Source organism: Lissotriton helveticus, chromosome 5_1 (genome assembly GCF_964261635.1).
Source record: "Lissotriton helveticus chromosome 5_1, aLisHel1.1, whole genome shotgun sequence".
In the NCBI taxonomy this organism is placed as follows: domain Eukaryota; kingdom Metazoa; phylum Chordata; class Amphibia; order Caudata; family Salamandridae; genus Lissotriton; species Lissotriton helveticus.
In genome coordinates this window covers 365,223,513-365,244,248 of record NC_136065.1, presented here as the reverse complement: position 1 = coordinate 365,244,248, position 20,736 = coordinate 365,223,513, and the positions used below count along the sequence as shown (strand labels likewise).

Genomic DNA, 20,736 nt, shown 5'->3' with positions numbered 1-20,736 from the left:
CACCCAGTGTGATTTTTGCAAAACAACTCCTGCGTGTGCTCCATCTGATCAGAGGTAGGAGGAACCTGCTAGATTCCACCTGCAGGGTTCTCCTTCTCCTAGAGCTCTGGAGGCAGCATCTCAAGTGCTGTCCTAGCTGAGGCATTGGTTAACTGCCAGATGAGGCTTGGCTGTATTGGCAGCTACGCAATGAGAACAGCAAAGCAGTTTTACATGCACCCACTGTTCACTTAATCCTGCGCGGTACTGTCCTTTTCTACACCCACCAGTCTTTCTCTATGAAGGTTTTTGATCATGGAATCCCCCTGCTGCCAAAATACCACTAGCAGTCTGTCCCCTAGCTGCTTAAAAAGGCATACACTTTGCTAGAGTTTTCCAAGGTGTAGAGGTGCCAGAGTATGGAACCTGTAAAGAGGAGTAGTCTACAGCAGCTCTTCTAAAGACCAGACTTTCATGCCGTTATTTCATTGAGGTGTAAACAGGAGAATAACACTTGCGTGATGGTTTGAGGATTTGGACTGCTTCTAGTGGGATTAAAAAGAATGACGTGACCACACACCCTGAATTAAGAAACCGTTTCAAACGGTAAAATGCAAGTCGCTTATACAAAATTTAAATGGTTTCTAATTTACTGAATCATTCCAGTATATTGAAAGTGAACTTAGCCCTCTTCCCCACTTAAGTGCCACACCTGCTCTAACCAGGCCCAATGAGATTAAATCCCTCTCTCTTCTGCTTTGAACAGTAGTATGCTGGCACAGGCAGTGCTTAAGATGCAAGTGCAGATACCTCGAGAACTGGTGCCATCATACTTCAAGTTTTTTTTGTAAAAGTTACTAGCAGCCACCAGATGGGAGACAATACCAGGTATACTAATATCAGTGGTCAGAATGAGCTCACTTTTAGCTGTTTGATTGCTAGTCTCTGTAACCTAAATGAATGTATGATGGAGTGGTCTAGATACCATCAGGCAAACCCCTGGTTTCTTTTTTTATGCTGAATCTTAGAATGGCCCATTTTTCCAAAAGACTGATTGATATCTGATTTGAATTCTAGGCATGTTCGCATAACAACTTGTTCCAAGTAGAGAAGGCAGCATGCACTTGTGTGTGTATAGAGTCCAGGCAAATCTGATTCCTACTGTTTCCTTTTGAAATATTCCAGTATATAGTTGTGATGCCTCTTATTTCCCAGTCTATATCAAGGACCTGCAATGGGTGAACTTCTCAGAATTAATGCTATATGTATTTTCAATCTAATGAATACTTTCCCCTCTGCAGACTTTCTATCTTTGGAAGATTCCACACAAGTAAGCAATATTTTGGATGCATGGCCTACTTACCCTGACCATCCAAAGTAAGATTTTGTGCTGGTTTCGGTGTCCAGGTAGTACTAATTACAAATGAGGGAAGGTCCACAGCAAGTGGTTGCCTTGCAAATCTTCTGCAACTGCCCCCCTCTCAAGGATGCAGCAAGGCTGCTTTATCATTAATAGAAGTTCCAATAATTCCCTTGTACCATGCCGTGTTTGCTTCCTCTTTGCACTCCCCGAGGCACCACACTAGCCATCTTGAAATTCTGTCTAGTAACAGCCACATCCTTGAGAAATATCCATAGGAAACAAAAAGCATTGTTGGATTTGGAAGTGTAGGGACCAAAACTTTTTTTTGTTACTGTGTGTGCGCAGCCTCCTCACGCCACCATTCTTTCTACCAACACAATGGATGTGTAATCAGAAAGAATGGTGGCAACTGGAGAGACTGGTTTAGATGATGTTTTGTTGAGACCTTAGGAGGATACGTCTACATCGTTGTCAGTTACCTTACCCTTGCTAAAGGTCATGTAGGGTAAATCTGCACACAAGGTTAATACTCATTAGGCATCAATGGTGGGGCATTCAACTGAACTAAAGACAGGTTGGGATCTACTAAACAGTGCTATTTGCAGGAGAAATTCATACATTCTTTCAGAAATCAAAACCGCATGAATCTACAAAGGGAAAGCCATTCCAGCATCATCAGGAAAATGAGCATGCTGCCAAACATCTTCTTGGCCTAGACCTTCAGCCACTCTGGATAGCTGCAGAATAGCACAGGTGCTTCCTGTCCTATCGAAGAGTTAAAACCGGAAAATCTATTTTGCATAACCACAAACTCCTTTCTGAACTACTTGTTTTGTGCTTGTTAAGTGGTCTTGGACTAAAATTAATTTAAATACTCCAAATACAAGCCTACCTCCAAACGAAAACCCGGTAACATATGCCCCATTTAATATAATCCTGAACCTTCATTGCTTTAAATCAATTATAATAAAATGTTTAAAAAGTCTATTTTCCTTCCTTTTTAAAAAAAAATATTTTTATTTGCATTTTCAACCAATACAAAACAACTAACATGTCTCAAGCAGTCGTTCTCGCGCCCGAATACCCCCCACCCCCAGCAGCATCTCCATGTCATGTACCCAAACGAGATCTGGCTCCTCCGCAGGTGACACATTTGGTAAACTACTGCCCCCCCCCTCTCCCTCTCCCTCCCCCTCCCCATAACACTGAAAATCCCCCGGGGTCTAAAACACATGCCCAGTAACACTCCATCTCAGCGCACATTAAAGTTCAAAAGTATCCATATTGTGCTAGTCAGGTTCCAAACCCCCATCCAGTCCATGATACTTTCCTCCATATTATACAGAACTTCCGGGGGCATCCTCTCGCTTTGTATGTGACCCTTTCTGCCTCCATATACATATCCATTTCCCTTCTCCATTCTCCTAATTGAGAGGGTAGTAATGCCCCCCATGCACATGCCACGTCTCTTTTCGCCACCACTAATGCCAATAATGCAAAAATAAGTTGTGGGCGGCTCAAGTCAATGTCGTGGGATATCCCCAGCAAGACGAATTTAGGTGCTAGGGGAAGTGTGGCCTCCAGCACCTTTTTTTTTTTTTCTAAACACATTTTATTGGCATTTGTAAACAAAATGAGCATCACTTTTCAAATTACACCAGGTCGTGTTGGTGACAGTCTAGTTAACATCCATTGATACTCATGCCCCTGAATAAAAAAAAGAAAAGAAGAAACAAAAGAAAGAAGAAGAAAAAAAAAAGGGGGGAAAACCCAGGACCCCCTCCCTCCTCCCTGTCAGTGCGCCTACAACCGATAAGTAAAAACACAGTGTCTATGGATACCCTCCAACCATCGTGAACTCTTAGTGCCAGGCGGTGTAAAGGGGACAGCTTCCTAAAATACGTTCATCACCTTAACCACTATCTTCCCTTCTTTCGTCAGCATCATTCCTATTGGGGTGCTAACGCTTAAGCTTGGTCCTCTTTCCCCTCACTCGAACTATCCACTGGACTCCAGCACCTTACTCAACTCTCCCAGTATTTGTGTCCAGTATGTGTGTATGGCAGGGCAGTCCCAGATGATATAGTATAAGTCCCCCTGCGGATGTCTACATCACAGACAGTTTGGATCACTGGCCCGGCCTATTCAGTGGAGTCGAACCCTGCCGAAATATACCCTGTGTAGTATTTTGTATTGGATGAGTTGGAGGCGGGACTTAATCGCCACTTCCCTATGATGCATCACCTCCCAATCTACGGTGTCCATCGCTATTTTCCTTTCTTGAATAATTGATCAACAGTTTCATATTATGCCAGAGACAAACAACTCGGAGGAAAATTAAAACTTAGATTGCAAACCCTTAGTCTCTGAAGGCACTTCAGCAATTCTCCAGGAAAGAGTATCCACCAAGAGATGAGTCTTGTGCTGACCCATTTATTCTGCAGTACCGGAAAGTGCACTAACTCGCGTCCTAATCCTTCTTCCAAGGAGAATGGAAAGTGGTAGTATGTCGACACTCCCAGATGTGGTCAAACACACCATTGGTGCCAGTGGGGTTTGAGTAGAGAAAGTTATTGATTTGCTTCTAGGTGGTGTGGCTGACTCAGTACAAGAGATTCTATTTTAATGGTGATCCAAAATTATTTTCCTCTTGATCCTAATAACTGCAGCTCCATACGTGTATTACAGACTGACGTGTAAACCCATCCATCAAACATTTTATCATATAAGGCAAAGTCAAGGTGTATTTACTTTAAAGGTAGGTATATGTATTAGTAGAACCAGGCAAGTAAAATATTCTAAGAATTGGTCTATTAATGTTTTCTTTGTAAAACAGGCTGATTACAACATGTGAAAATGAAAACTGAATTGGTTGTGAAGATCCAGTTGGGACTCGACACATACTTGAAGTCGTCCAATTACAACACAGAGTAGCAACGTTTCATCAGTATTGTGTGAGAGGCAACCCACGATACGGTGAAACAGAAGAAAATCCCAGGACTGGGCCAATATGTCCTGGGATATAAACCCAGGAGCCTAACCACCTCTCCTTACGCAAAAAAATAAAAACCTGGCTCTTTCCTACAATTTAATTTTCTTTACTCCACTCACCTCTGACTTTCTCGTCAAGCTGTAAGCGCTGGGATGCCTCCGGGTAGCCATGCGCTATAAAATAACTATTTCATTTCATTTCATTTCATTTCATGTATCACCAGATCTTTACAAGCATTGGCAAAGCCAATGAGTTTCACCTACGCGAGACCTATTGTTGTAAATGCTTTTATTTATTTAAATTTTTTTAAATGTTACACAGCAGTGCAGGACTGGCAAGGAGGAAGCACAGACAATGAAAGGTGGGAGGAGGGGGAGTGAAGGCGTTAATGCATGGCCTAAACATGCACTCTTACTGAGTGCTTGTCCAAAATTAAAAAGCTAGCATGGGGAATGCATTAAACACTTTGTATTTGTCTCCGCCAGGGATTTACCCATGCTCAGTGATTCGAAGGCCCTGTTTTATTAAATCAAAGTTTACTCAATGGTTCAAAGCAGTCAACTAAAACAAGTCACGAGGGAGCAGTAAGAACAGACAGTAGTTATGGTGGTAAACACAGGGGAGCTGCAGGGAGCTTCAAGGGATGGGCGAGAAGTTGGGCGAGAGCATCAACAATGCATAGTGAGAGGAGGTGGGGTGGGTAAAACTAAACGAGCTGTAGAAGGGCAGGAATGCACGGCATAAACATGTACTCTTCGAGAGTGCTTGTCCAAAATATATATATATTTTTAAAGTACCTGGAGGAGCCTGCGACAAGTGGAAGGACACTGGCCTTAAGCCAGAAGCTGTACTTGGTCCATGCTTCACAGAATGACAGAAAAACAGGAACGAGAACGCAACGGATGGGGTGCTGGCCAATGAGAACCAAGGGAATACGAGTAATTTGCAAGCCAGCCAATGTAAAGGAATGTGCAAGCTCTAAGCCCCTTTTATGTTCTCTTATTTTTCATTTATAAGGGATTTTGCAGGCGAAACCTAAAAAGGAAAGCAGATTACTGAGTTTGATCTATGGGAACTTTAGTATGATAAATACAAGAAGCCCACGCCATAATTTCAAGTTTTAATTGTAAAAACGTAATTATTGCGTTTTTGCCAGATAAAGGTGCATGCTGATGGATTATCATTTCAGACCATAATAAGTTATCAAATGTTCAGGCCAGGAATGTTTTATAACAAATAATGTGGCCATCTATACAATGGATTTATGGAGGGGCTGACATCTACTCAGATGCTGCTGGTTACCATGTGGGTACATTTTAAATCTCAAAATTTGCCAGTTCATGCTGATACAGTTGTAAAGAATTCTTCGAGGATAGCAGGAGGTGTAAAAGAAGTCTGGGATCTTAAATTTGAAAAAGAATTAGGAAACCATTTAAGGAATGGCTCTGTGATTTTCAGAGGACACGGGCAGTAAACGCCTGGCTTCAAAGGCGATAAATCAACCTACGGGGTGAGCAATGACTTTGTTCTCAATGCTATAGTTGTACTTAAAATATATGTGAATACACAAAAGGCACCTTGTATGGAACTAAATAGCCTCTCTTAGGAGTGTTTACCGGAACAGATTTGTATTTTTGTCGGGAGCTTCCTTAGAGGTGGCTGCAGGGCAAGAGTTCTTCTAAGAAGAACATTATTCTTTCTGATGAAGAGAAAGTGGGCATGGGCAGTACTAAGAAGGGTCCTTCCATTCCTCGATCTACTCCTGCACTTTCTTTGTTGGCTCACCTCTAGCCCACTTTATCTCTGGAATCAGTTAGTTTCCCGCAGATGTTTACGCTTTAAAACCTTAGGAAATTGATACATTAGATTGCAGTGTTTATTAATGTAGATGCATAAGAAAACCAATACATTTCTATTGAACAAAAAATAAAAACCAATTAGGAAATTTACACAGCTTAGATTATGGTCAGTCAAGAGACAATACATGTATTTACCATGCCATCATTACCCACCAAGTCAACAAGTGATGAAAGAGCAGCTGAAAAATAAAAATATAACTAGAGAGATTTACCAAACTCCATTGATGGAATATAACATTACTTTATTTAAATTGTTGCTTCAATTCTGGTGAGTATTGGAAAATGTTAACTGCAGGAATTGTCTCTGCTGAGGCTCAAATGTGTTGGCATGCTAAGGTGTTGCTATAAGAATTGGGGTCTAATTTAAAATTGAATCCCAAGCACACAAGAAACTGATTTTTCCCAAGAGCACACCGTGTGTGAATACGTTGAGCATAACTAAATTCACCCCAGGCACCCAATCTACATCTTGCTGACAGCAAAGAACACAAGCTGTATCTTACAACAGAGACTTGCCAAGCCTGCCAGACTGCTCTCAAACTAGAGTGGTTTAACACATTAGCAGATTCCAGCTTCCCTCCACCAGTGGCACAGCTCTGTCATCACTAAACCTGCTCTGTGCCCCCTTCTTAATCCGCTGCTGAAATGCGTTGGCAGTTGTCTAGACCTGGCAAATTCAAAGCCAAGGAGCAAAATTCTCTTCGAAGCAGTGGCCTCCATCACTTTGTATAAAAAAACTTTTTGGGAGGGGTAATTTATTTATTGGCATTTAGAAAAGTACAAACATTCAGCAGTAAAGCATAAGTTGCCAAATATTGCTAGTATAAAATGACTTTTGTAGCTGAACAAACGAAAATTATAACCAAAGCAGAAGCATCACATTTGACCGACTATATATATAACCGTCGAAACGCGTCAACTTTTTCACTTGGCTAAATAAACTTGTTCCTGAGTCCACGGTGTCAGTGCCTGTTTCATATGAGACAATTCAGGAGTGGAGAGTATATATATATATATATATATATATATATATATATATATACACTCCACCTATGCCAGTCAGAGCGATGCTGCTGTCATGAGCGGTCCAGGTAAGGTTACCGGCCAGCCTTCAAATTATCTCCAAACACCTCTCGCATTAAGAAGTAGACCTGGACACCCAGCGTATACAGTAAATCCTTTACTCTTGACAGGACAAAGTCGACGCGTTTCACCTTTACGGCTTGTTCACGCTCGACCGTAGGTCTCGCCTTTGGGACCTTATAAGTGTTTAGATATCCAGCACAATATCCTTGGTGCAACAACCAACTGTTGCATGGCTTAACACTTATAAGGTCCCAAAGGCGTGACCTGTTGGCTATGCCAATGCTTGTTCAATATTATATGTTACAAGCCATAGTTGCAGCTTATTTATCTTATGCAACTAATAGCCATTGACAAAGCCAATAGTCCTTACTTGTTGTATGTATGATGTTGTCTCACATATCTGGATGCAATGACAGAAACAGCAAAATACAAGTCGGATGGCACACTATGCTCAACAGATTTTTAGCGTAAGTGTTTTAAAGCTACGCCCCTAATTACACTGGCCACGCCCCTTTGAGAGACTCCACGTTTTTTTCATCATACTTAAAGCCCTGGTGATAGGGCAGCTCAGTGGGCAGCAAGCACTCTTGGTTCAGTGATCCACAAACGTGAAAGATGTCTCAGGTTTGATTCTTTGTCACACAAACTCTGGTTTTCCTTCTTTAGAGGTTGTCAGAAAGAGCACTAACCCCTGGGATATTAGAAATCCCAGCAATTAAAGCTCTGTACGAGCATGCGGAAGATGGGCAAGAGATGATGGCTAACAATGCGGGATGGCTTGACATTTTTTTTGCCTAGGTGTGATTTTATGTGCAAACTCCGATGTGTTTTGTTTTCAAAAATGACCTATTTCGATACTGAAATAGTTTATTTTTAGTCACGAGCTAGTTCGTTTTGTTGTGAGCCGATCCATTTTTATTTACCACTTGTAGAAGGTGTGCCAAGATGAGTATTTTTTTCATGCATAATAGCATGGAAATTTTGCTAAATGCTTCACAATTTTATGCAATTTCGTGAAAGTGTGGTTTTAATATTAAAAGTGGTTCTCAAGTATCTCAGTAGAAGTTGTTTTCACATGGGGGTACAGCGCTGGGCAACTGGTAGATGCATAAAATATCTCTCAAGTGAGACATTGTGTGCGCGAACCAACCTCACTGAAGTGAAAATGACTCAAACCCGAGAAATACGAAATTCGATAGAAAAAAAGTCCCAAAATGCCCGGTAACTCGAATTTCAGATTTTTTTATTATAGTTTCCGCCAATAAGTAAAATTTCAAACAAGCCTAAGATTTACATAGAGCGTTGCAGTTGACTGCAGGTGTCTCTAATCAGTCATGAAAAGCTCTCAGGTTGCACGTGCCCCCGTTCTACTTTTCCTTTAAACTCTCCCCCCTCCCCCGAACCCCCTACCCGCCAGTCCCGGGGCCAGGGCCGAGGTGCACGAGATGGAGCTGATCTTGCAGCGTTCCCAGGGCAGGAAGCAGGACCTGTGACCATTAAGACCTGAATGGACGCTGATGGTGTAAGCAGGATTACAGAGATAAACGTCTAATTGCATCCAGAATCTTATCTCCTTCCCCTGAAAATGCTCTTACAAGGATATGGGATTGTTAAACCAGTTGGATTTGCGGGTCCTGTTGCCCCCTCGATGGGGACAGGGAGGAGAGTGGTCGTGGTTTCCTGCTGCTCCTCGGGATGGACTCAAGATGCCCAGGGCTCTGGTGCCCCTCAGGGAATCCGTGGCCTCCTCCCTCCGTGCCGCAGCCTGGATCAGATGCACAGGACAGGAGCTGCGGTGCGGCTGGTGCCAGGGCCGGGGCAGGCTGCCAAGGGGAGCGAGCGGCTGGCCGGCCTGTGCGAGCTCGCCTGAGCGGGGTGAGGTGCCAGGAGCCCGGGGTGCACAGACTACCACAGCACGGGGGTGTGGAGGGATGAGCAGCCGCCCGGGAGATTACAGGGCAGCAGGGCCGGCTGTCTGGGCAGAGGGTGGGGAGTGGGAGGGAGGGAAAGGTGGACGGGAACAGGGCTCAAGTGGAAGAGAGCAGGCGAACAGCGCCTAGAGGCCGTTCAGCTACCATACTGTGCTACATAGAGCTACACACTGCCTCTGAACTTGGAGAGAAGAACAAGCTTGCACAGCAGCAGAGAGAGGAGCGCGAGGTAGGTTGCCGGCAGCAGGGGGAGGAGCTTGCAGGAGGAGGGGGGCATATGCGATTCACTTACGGGGGCGATAATTGCTACCATATGGTGGCGCTCGCTCCCGCAAGTGAATCTCCACACGCGCACGGGTTGCCATTGAAGGCAATGGAACGCGTGCACGTGTTTGGCTGAAGCAATAGGTCATTTTGCCTATGCAGCGCATGCGCGCTGCGTAGGTGAGAACTAAAAAGCGTCAGGAAAACAAACAATGCTCTTTCATTGGCTGAGTGCGCATATGTCACTAAGTGCCGCCGTCCAATTTCCTCTTGGTATGGGGGAATCAATGTGCGCCGGGTCAGGATGACCGCCTATTGAAGTGTGTTTCCTGACTGGATAGAGACTTGCATCAGGAAAGTCAGAGATTGCACTGCCCGTCAGTTCTAAATTTAGTTTGGAAAATTCCATGGCATGTGTGTGTGTGTGTGGTGTATTTTGTAAAGCGCACAGCTGCCCCAACGGGGCATCCCGGCGCTGTATGACGCTGTGGAACCCTTCCTGGCTCTCCATGTGAGATGCCCCTCCTGGGCACCTCCAAGGTGAAGCCAGGCATCCCAGTGTTGTAGGGGCCGTTGTGGAGATTAAGCAAGCTATTGCCCAGAGTTGTAGCGTGGGACCCATGATTAGAGTAGGCGCCGAGGCGAGAATTATCAAGTCCGCGGATATTGAGCCCAAGACCCTGCCGCGTCGGGACTTGAACCCTGGTCCCGGGCCTATTCTCTGCTTCAGAGTCTGCCGCTCTAACCAGTGTGCCACACTTCTCCGCATAACACCCTTTTGATAGAAGATCTTTGTGCCTGAAATTATAATGATTTTGTATCACGTTGGAAAAACGAGTGATCTCATAACGAGTTGCGTTATTCAAACTACGTCAAATCACATGCCTATGTTACGTGACCAAAACACGGGATTAGATATAGCGGATAGGGTAAAGGAATTTCTGTGAACAACCATCGGAGGGCAGCAAACCCAAGCAATTATAATTTAATGGCCCTAAACGCAGGCCCGGTGCAAGGTTAGTCAAGTTCAGGAAGAAAAATGTTTTCTCACGAACAGGCACTTTCTGGAAGAGCAATGTGTATGAAAACATTCATGAGGAATGTGAACCTTGTTATTATCTCCTGTCCAAATGGAATATCTGACTTGTGAAATTAGGTTTACAGGTGTAATGGTTTCATTAGCCCCTCATTGGTTCTGCTCGCCTCTGAAATAAAAGATTCAGAACAATTTTTGATGCTATCATGATTTATTATGAATACCCATTACTTAATTGCCTTTTTTTACAACACTCAAATCAATATGAAACCTTGGCAGCTATGTACCCAGCAGCAGCGCTTCAGAACTGCTGGGGATATTTTAAGGCCCCTTTTAGACCATTGGGTTTTAGAGAAGAGGATAGTTTTTTCAATGAATTTCCTTGCCTTTGTCCACTCACAAAGTGTCACTTAAATTGCCACACTTAATTCACTGCATTGCTTTTTAGTAAACCACTCTAGCAGCAAAGCAGGAATATATTTTCAATTTTAAAAATGGTGATAGAAATTACTGTTTTTTAAAATGGTCAGGTCCAGGAGGTTGTGGTGCCCCGGCAGGGGTGCATACATGGGTGCTAGAACACCCCAGGGAGAAATGGGGCCCCCCTCACGAGGTGCAGATTGGAGCTGTGCTTCTGTAGAGCCGCAGACACTTTACACATGCCAGTTTCACAGTGGAATACCTTGCTAAATCCGTTTACATTGATTTTAGGCTGAAAAAAAAAGTGCTACAATAATGCTGCTAAATTTCAATGTTTGTGCTGCTAAATTTCCACTTTAGTGCCGCTAAATTTGCAAATCTCTGCCGCAATATCATGGGGGGTCTTTAGAAGGCAGACTTCAGCGGTAATGGAGCGACGCTGTCAGCTTCATCGTGAGGTTGGAAGGAGGTTGGTAATATCCAATAGTGTAGGTATTGCGGCTGTGCACAGAAGGCATATAGTGCTAAATCAGGGGCATAAAGTCCACCTTGTGTCAGTGTGAGTACTTCCCATGCTATACCAGGTTGTTTCCCGGCCCAAACTAGTGAGACCGTTGAAGATCGTAGCGTTTTCAAAAAAGACTTAGGGCCCGATGTAGGTAGCCAAATACCGGTCGGTAACGGCCGAAATTCGGTAATTTCGGCCCAAACCGACCGGAATAAGAGTTTCGAGATGTACGTGGAAAAAAGTGTCCGAATCGGTAAAAACCAGTCGGTAAAATACTGATTCGGTATTTCACGAATCGGAATATACCGAATTCTTATTTACCGAGTCGGTAAATGAGAAATGAGTATTTTCCGAATCGGAATATACTGAATTCTAATATACCGAATCGTAAATAAGAAATGGTAAAAATGGCATATCAAGATGTAGGAAACCCAAAAAATACCGAATACCACGAAAATCGGTATTTAAGAGTCGGTATGTACGACGGATTGAAAGCAGGTGGAAACCAGGTGCAGGATATAAAAGAAGGCCCCAAAATGCAACAGTGCAACCACAATGGCGGCTTTCTACATAATAACAAGGCGGCTACGGATACAGGCAGCAGGAGAGAGGGTCTGGCTAAGGGAGGAGCAGGTGCATAGGATCACCCTCTTCTAAATGACTGAACCAGAGATCCTGCAAAGATACAGACTACACCCCAGAACCATCCTGGACTTGATCAGGGACCTGCACCCATATCTGGAACACCCAACCCCAAGAGCACACGCCATCCCACCCCATGTGCAGGTGCTGTGCTGCCTACACCTTCTTGCTTCTGGGAGCTACCAGAATGTGATTGCTGTGGCAGGTGGGGTGTCCCAGAGCTGCCTGTCACGTTTCTTCAGGAAATTCCTTGACGCCATGATGCAGAGGATGGGACACTACATTGAGTTCCCTGACACACCTGTTGAACTAGCAAAGACCAAAACCGATTTCTTTCTTTTTTTTTTTATTTATTTATTTATTTATTTTTTTTGTTTTTTTTTTTTTCTACCAACTTGCACACTTCCTGCACATCATAGGCTGTATCGATGGCACGCACATCCCACTATGCCCACCTGCAGCAACAGAACACATTTATAGAAACCGGAAATCTACGCATTCAATCAATGTGCAGGTGATCTGCAACGCTGCCAACATCATTACCGACATTGTTGCCACATTTCCGAGGAATACCCATGACTCCTACATCTTCCAGAATAGTGGGATATACAGACGCCTTGTTGCTGGTGATTTTGGGGATGGATACCTGCTAGGTAAATAACTGAGACACCCTGATAGTCAATGCAGAAGGATCAATCATGAGTATGTGACTAATCATTATTTCATTTTCCACCCAGGTGACAGTGCATATGCCCTGCGTTCATTTGTCCTCACCCCCTACCTGAATCCATCCACCAGGAGTGAAAGGCGTTACAACGTGGCACACAGAAGAACACGTTGCGTGGTGGAACGCACTTTTGGACTGCTTAAAAGCAGATTTCGCTGCCTCCACAAGAGTGGAGGTGCACGGCAGTACACGCCAATGATCTGTTGCAAAATTATTGCGACCTGCGCCATGCTGCACAATCTTGCCACCAAGGAGGGCACAGAGGTAGAAATCACATATCATGAGGACATAGATGATGGGACAGGACAAGCCGATCACAATGCAGCAGGAGCAGCGCCAGCAACAGATGAGATACTGAGACACGCAGAAATCACAACCAGATATTTCTAATAGAGTGAGGAGACACAGGCATGTTTAGTTCCCGAAGCACTCAGTTTAATATGCACTACTGCACTTCACATATACCAGACCACATGAACCAAATAAAATCAGCTTTTCACACTGGGTGGCCATAGTTCACATCACTGTGACCTGTCCTGTATTCAGGATTATGTGTTAATGCCTGCGCTTACGCAATATGGTGTGGGAGTTACGGGGCAGGGGGTCAACTTGCGCAGTGGTGCCAGGGTCTTCTGCATGGAGCCTGCTGCTCCGACGAACGTCCTGTACAGGTGTGCTGGATCCACTCCTGCTTGTGGACTCCTCTGTGTCCCCGACACACGTGTTACCAGCATTGGCTGTCTGCTGGGTCAGCAGTACCTCCATAGCAGAGGTCACTCTCCCCATCCCCTTGGACAAGTCACTGCAGCAGTGCACAATGTCAGTCTGCATGTTCACTAAACGGCGGCATAGCAGGGTGGTTGCAGTTGCCAGCAGGTTGATGGACTTATTCTGCTGCTTAAGTACGTGCCTATTCCTGCGTCTTTCTGTCTGGTCACTCTCTTGCATGTCACAGAGGGAACCCATGCACACACCCATTTCCCTCACCCCCTCTGCCATGGACTCCATTCCTTTTGCCATGGACTCCATTCCTTTTGCAATGGAGCATATCCCCCGATCAATGTTTGACATCCTGCTGTTCAGGATGCGCACCTGTCTGTGCACTGCCATGATCCCTTTGGCCTGCATGCGCTGGATCTTCACCATAGTGGTTTCCAAACCAGCAAAGACCCCCTGCATATCCTGCCCCTCGCCTCGCTCACGTGCCCTACGACCACGGACACTTGCATGCACAGATCCTGATGACCCCTGTTGCCCTGCGTTGCCAGCCAGTGGTTGAGTGCTAGGTGTGGGTACCTCCACCTCTTCTTCATCAGAGCTTTTCTAGGATCCTGAGTGGTGGAACATCATGCCTCCTTGGCCTCACGTGCACAGAGGACCCTGAGATTGGTGTTGTGGCACCTGCAGGTGCTTCCGGAGGCTGTGCCTCAAACAGCAGAGGTGACAGTGGCTGTGCTGTGGTGTCTTCCTCCAATGCTGTGGGTGCCTGCGCTGTTGAAGTGTCCTCAGGGACAGTGCTGGGTCCTGATGTGTCTGAAGGCTTCTCCCTCGCAGCCGTTGCTGGTGCACTCGCCTCCCCTCCCTGCGATACACTGCGCGATGACTCTCCTATGTGTCTTCATTGAACACATTCCTATCACACAATTTCCTAAGCCTCAACTGCTTGTGTATGGGGAGTGTGGCATGGCATGCTGAATTCTGTGTTGGCTGCTTTGATGTATGTTCCTATGACTACGACTACCATGATGCATTGCTGGTTAGTACTAACATGTGTTCTGGATTGTGATTCAATCACCCACATTGGTGAAGGGGCCAGGGAATGGGTGGGGATTCATGTCCATGCATCTTACCTTTCTTTCTTGCAGCTCTGGCTGAGCTGTCAGCATCCCCAATCCCGTGTATGCATTCCGGCTCCATGGTGGATTCCACCAGCTGCTCCAGTTCAGTGAGGCTTGGTGCACGGCTCTTCCCTCCACCTGTGGCTGAGGATTCTTTTCTCTGGGTTGCAATCTTCTTTTTAGTGGTGATACTCAGATCATACCACCTTTTTTTGATATCTTCAATTTCCCGATGTGTGACCCCTAGGGCATTTACATTGCTCTGGATCGCCAGCCAGGTGTTTCTTTTGACAGACTCTGCTACTTGCAGGGACTGTCTCCCAAAAAGCTGGCTGTAATGCTGCACTACCTCCTCCACCAGCACCTGGAGCTCAGTTGTGCTGAATTTTAGCTTCCTTTTTCTGTCACCTCCATCCTTCTGGCCTTCCTGGGACTCCATGGTGATGCTCTGCTGGGCTCAGTGCAGCCTGCTCCTCTGTCTCCCCTCCAGCTCTCCAAACAGTTCTGTAGCTCTGCACCTGCATGGGTGTGGCCACCTCCAGGTACTGGGGTGTGGTACTTGCATCTGATTGGTTGATTTCTCAGTTGCTTTGTTGTGGGTGTCCCTGATTGGTCAACTGGCTCACATGTCTTCTATTCGAATTTTCGAGATCGGATTTTACCGATTCGGTAATCTCCGATTCGGTAATCTCCGATCCGGTAATATCCGAATCTGTTTCTCCCATTCATTCCTTCCTGGAGGCCCATAGGGTTGAATGGGTGATACCGATTCGGATATTACCGATTCGGAGATTACCGAATCGGTATTTACCAAGTGTGGATTCTGATTGTTACCGAATCAGTATTTTTTACCTATTTTTTAGCTACATACAGTTTTCCGAATCATAAATACCGATTCGGTATGAATCGGTATTTAAGAACCGTAAAAATGAACTTACCTACATCGGGCCCTTAGTGAGTTGTAGTGGAAGGTTAGTGAATAAATATAAAAGTTTGGGTAGCACTATCATTTTAGCAATAGCAATTAGACCAGCCAAAGATATGGGGCGTTTCGACCAGATAACTATTTTCTCCTCCAACCATGCCAATGTGCAACCGAAGTTTATGTCCCATAGCTCTTTGTATACCAAGATCATTGGGTACTTGCTGATTTTTACTGTCAGACAGGATTGAAAGTGTTCTGCGATTCCATTGGTGCCCACTATTCAAGCCGGACACAGTGACCAGTTAAACCCAGCTGGATCCCAGAGACGATCTTGGCAGGCTGATCGCTATATATAAGCAAGGGAACTTGTGCCCATTTCGAGCCTGTCCTTCATTACATTTAATCAGAATCACCTTTCAATGTTGGCACTTAATTATGTAAATCAGTACTTAAGCTAGTCATTATTCTGCTGATCAGTTGCTCTGACTGGACAGGATTAAGGGTTTCTTGTCTCACTGCCTTGACTAGCGGAAGTAGTTGGGGCAATCGTGTGCCACAAGGTTCCAGGCTTGATCGTAGGCTTCCAACACCCCGGGGAGCAGAGGACCCTCCTCCGCGCCTGAAAGGTTCTGCAGCAGTTGCTCCATGCTGGACATACCAATAATCACAGCGTCGCCACATTCTCCCTAGTGAGGAAGAGACAGTATCAGATTACAACTCTGCCCTTGAATACTTACAATACATGCTACTTAGCCACTGCAGTGTGTCCTCCATATGTTCTCCCTATGAAATGTACACACAGGCCTCCTAGCAATGAATCTTCCTTATCTGTGCAGTGCACAGGTTGGAAACATCAGGTCTGCAATCCCTCACCTTTACAATTTTAGATTCCTAGCATTGGACCCTATAACCTTGTTCCTCTTCCCTTAAGTGCTAGGGCTTGGATCCTTCACAATACAAAGCAGCCCAGTCATCCCTTCCAGTGCATCTGCACAATACCATATCATTGCAGTGTAAAGGCAGAGATCCTTATTAAAGCACGATTAATCCTATTTATTCCCCTACAGAGTGCGGGCTGTGGTCCTTTGCAAAGCACCCTTAGTACTCAATTGGTGCGGATGACTGGGAAGGGGTCTTTAAATACATCAGTAACTTTCCTTCTCCACTTCACAGCATATTATGGGGTCCCCGGCAATAGGTTGCAAGGGATTGGCCTTTGAAAGGCACTAATGTTAATGCTTTCCTGCATCACAATTAGGGCTCCCTGTTTTATGGTTTTTTTAATTTTTAATTTTTAACATTTGTCTGTATTCATCTATATTTATTTTTGGGACATTTTATCTGTATGTATCCATATTTATTTTGGGTTTAAATGAAGTTGTAAAACTGCACATTTCCATATTTATTTAACTGATAGACGTGCACTCATACTTTAATGTCTGTTGTGTTTTAGCTATTTAAACTGCCAAATATTACATAAAAATACATCCACTGGTAAATACTAGCATTATACCATAAATGTATGTTGACAAATGACGAAATGTTATCCTGTTTTGTAATTTCCCATGCTGTCCACCTGCACAGCTGCTGGCCTATAGTTTATGAAAGACAGCACAGAGAGACACTTAAAAGAAGCAAAACTTTCTGCATTTATCCACTTAAAAACAAATGCAGACAGAAAACATACTGTTTTATGTCTGTATTTATCTGTGAAAAACAATAAAAACGGAAAACAGGGAACCTTAATCACAATTTAGAATTCCCCACAGGGCACACTCCTTTCAACAGGTGGGCACAGCAGGCAAAGACCTCTTAGCAAGTCCCTTGAGTTCAGCAGGCGCAGTCCAGTCTTTGGTGCTACCTCTCTTTGCTGGGTCCAGGGAGAAACATAGCTGTTCTTCTGTCCAGTCCAGACCAGTAGGGATGTAAGGACTGTGTGACAGGAGTGACACTTTTTTACTATCTTTGTAGGAGGAGGACTCACACTTTACATACCTTCCTGGGGGTTAGACCAAAAACAATCCCAGCCTACCCTTTTCTCCCTGATTCCAAGATGGCTCAAGTCTTCTTCCCCCTGGATGGAGCGCTGTGCTTACCCCTAGGGTGTACCCAGAATAATCAGCCAGTCCTCTGGAGGACAGGTTCTACAACAGGTTTTTCCCTCTGGAAGAGATGCCAGCTTGCATGAACAGAGAGTTTGCCTTACAACTTCCAATCTTCAACTCTCCTTTATCCTTTGAATGACACTTGTCTTCCTTCCCATCATCTGCATGCCCCCTCTCTTTCAGCACTGCCTACTCTAAGTCACTTGTGCATCTGCCTTATTCACTATTATTGTATCGCTGCAAATTGCCCACTTCTCGTCTCAAAGATGACAACATCTCCTTTAAAAGTAATATGCCCACAACCTAACAATACGTAATCCCCAGTAGCTCCCACATTAATGCTGCCAATCAATCTAGGAACACCTGCAGTTCCACAAAAGATCACACCCAAATCCTATGAATTTAATCTACCCTATAGGAATCTGAAGTAAATTCATGGCATGGTTTCTGTAAGAGTACAAGTAATCCCAATAACCAAAAAAACTACTAATCCAAGCTTTCAGAGCAACATGCTACCCAGCTCAAAGTGCTACAATACATTTTCATGGGTAGTTCATGCTATAAAAATGCAATTAAAATATATAACCCGCCAGCCTCCTACTAATACAAATTCCTTAACAATTACCAGATGATCACGCAACTGTTGTTCACAGAGCCTGCATAATAATTTCTTTATACTGCCTGATGAACGAGTTACTTACCTTCGGTAATGATGTATCTGGTAGAGACATAGTCTAGCCGCAGATTCCCTCACTTAGAATATCCCCAGGCATCAGACTGGAACCGGATAACTTTCAGCAGCAGCACCTCTGCACGCCGGGGAAGGGGGAGGGCGACATGACATCAGTGGAGCCATATATGCCCCACCCGGCGCGCTGACGTCAGTTTTCGTCAGAGAAACTTTTCCCCCTCAGAACACGGAGCCATCACCAAAAAACTATGAGAATATGGGAACAGTGTGCAAAAATTATGAAAATATTTAAGAAATTGACCGGTGAGAGAGCAGTGCTCTGAAGAGCCACCCTGCAAGAGCATAGGCTCAATCAATTTTAAAGGAAGACAAGGATGTGGAAAAACAGCCTGACAGAGTAAGAAAGCCCACATCTTGAATGTGAAAACCACAAGACATCACCAGAAGGAGACTTTGCAATCTCCATTAAAGATCCATAATTGGACATAGCCAATAGCCCTGAAGGAAAAGGCCGCCGAGGCGGTAACGACCACAAAGCCATGTAGAAGGAGATGGTGGGAAAAAGCGTGAATAGATTTCACACCGTACAATCTAGGTCTAGGCCTTGAAGGAACATATGATGTATTAACATACTGCCTAATTCTAGAGAATTGCAGGAAGCAGCAGAGAAACAGAACAAATCAGTCTGTATTGAAGTGAGAGCAGAGCATGAGGCACAGGGTCAAGACTGATTTGCATATGGCCATGTCTGAACTGGGGTGGTGTGGTGAGCAAAACAACGATGGATTAAACCCAGATCTGTGACTGGGGGTGAATGTTTTGACATTGTGTAACATTTCGTCCATCAATTGTAGTTTTTTAATTTGAAAAGAGCCATGTCTTTAGTAGTTTTCTGAAGCCGAGCAGCGTTGGGAAGCTTTTTTGATATTTAACGGAAGCGAGTTCCACAGCCTCACAGTACCTAGGACAAAGTTGTCCGTAAGGTGACTAAACAGCATCGTTAACCTTAGAGACCAAGTATAATGAGGCTATGAAAGGTAGCGCAGTCAACCTCTAGACCATGAAGCTCTAAGGAGAGCAGAAAGCAATAGGAGGCAAAGGCAGTAGAAGCCGTAAAGAACAGTAAGGTAGACCCCTTTATGTATACTGTGTTGAGAGAAAGAAACACAAGCCAGATGCTCATGGCGAAGTGAGAGTTCATACGTCAAAAGAAGATGAACTGGCGACAGAAGCAAGCAATTACCAGTCGACCAAGAAATTCGTATAAAAAAAACACTGTGGATCCTGTACTTGAAAGGCAAGTGGAACAGCAGAGGCAAAAGGGAAACCCTTATTCCGCAAGTGCCAGCATGCATAAGAAACCACATATCAGATATGATGGAGTAAAAGGAAGGCCATGACTTCGCAAGAAGTGTAGCCAAACTGAAGGACCTAGAAGACCGCAAGGCGCAGTATGCTGACCGCAGCCAAGTTTAAAGAGGTGTTTCAAAAGACAAAGGAACCCAATAGGCAATTGGTCAGGGACCTTGGGTGCGTATATAATTTCTAAAGACAGGGGTCCCTAGACAATTTAGAAGGTAATAAATATAGACCGAATAGGCTCTATATTCTTTGTCCAGCCGGACAGAATTTAATATTCAATAGGTATATTCAAGTGGGACACAGCCCACGTCCTACTAACACAAATAGACACACAACAATTAGAGAAGGGTTCAGGCAAGGGGAACGAGTCTGCATAACATAGAATATAGCAGACTTGAATAACGTGGAAACACCATTGCACAATAGGCTACACACTGTATTACATGCATATGGTGTACAAATTGTCAACAGCGTTTCGATCCCTGGGACAAGATAGGGGGATCATCTTCAGGACAGTATGTTATTCATGCCTGTGTACAAATAGTTCAGGACAATACAATATTCATTTCTGAGTACATTCAGCAGTTGTTGCTACATTAGGCGAGGCGCAAACCATGGAAATAAAGGTTAGAGGGAGAGAAAGGAAAATCATAGATTACTCTTTGCTAGGCGGGCCGTACACAAAAGAAAAATTGTCTGTGTGGTGATGACGAAGGAAGATTAGGTGGGTAAAATAGCCGGGTGGGTAAAAAGGCTGTGTAGAAAAATAAGAGAGCTAAGAAGCTAGCGGTAATGGAAAGGAAAGTTGTAAGGGACCGAGGAGAGCCAAGGAGCAAGTGATTTGCTGTGGCGAATAATAGATCAAAGGATTTTAGGCTGTGCTTGTTACCGCATAGTGCTCGTGATTCCAGGGTGACGGACCGCACGGGAAGTGCTGGCAAAAATTCTTACCCGGTTAGAGCCGGTATGTGGGCAACGAACGGCAAAGCGAGGTTGCTGGGCTCAATT

At 44.6% G+C, this 20,736-nt stretch overlaps 1 protein-coding gene across 1 annotated transcript in view; it reads right to left on the bottom strand.

The window, feature by feature from the left end:
• Positions 1–10,702: 10,702 nt before the first annotated feature.
• AKR7A3 (aldo-keto reductase family 7 member A3) overlaps positions 10,703–20,736 on the bottom strand; it is a 310,621-nt gene continuing 300,587 nt past the window's right edge. Inside the window, exons 7-8 of the mRNA XM_078642494.1 lie at positions 12,472–16,256; positions 10,703–12,416 (exon numbers count right to left, since the gene is read on the bottom strand). Coding sequence (XP_078498620.1) covers positions 16,095–16,256 — 162 coding nt within the window. The 3' untranslated portion in view covers positions 10,703–12,416; positions 12,472–16,094. The remainder of the gene's footprint in view (positions 12,417–12,471; positions 16,257–20,736) is intronic.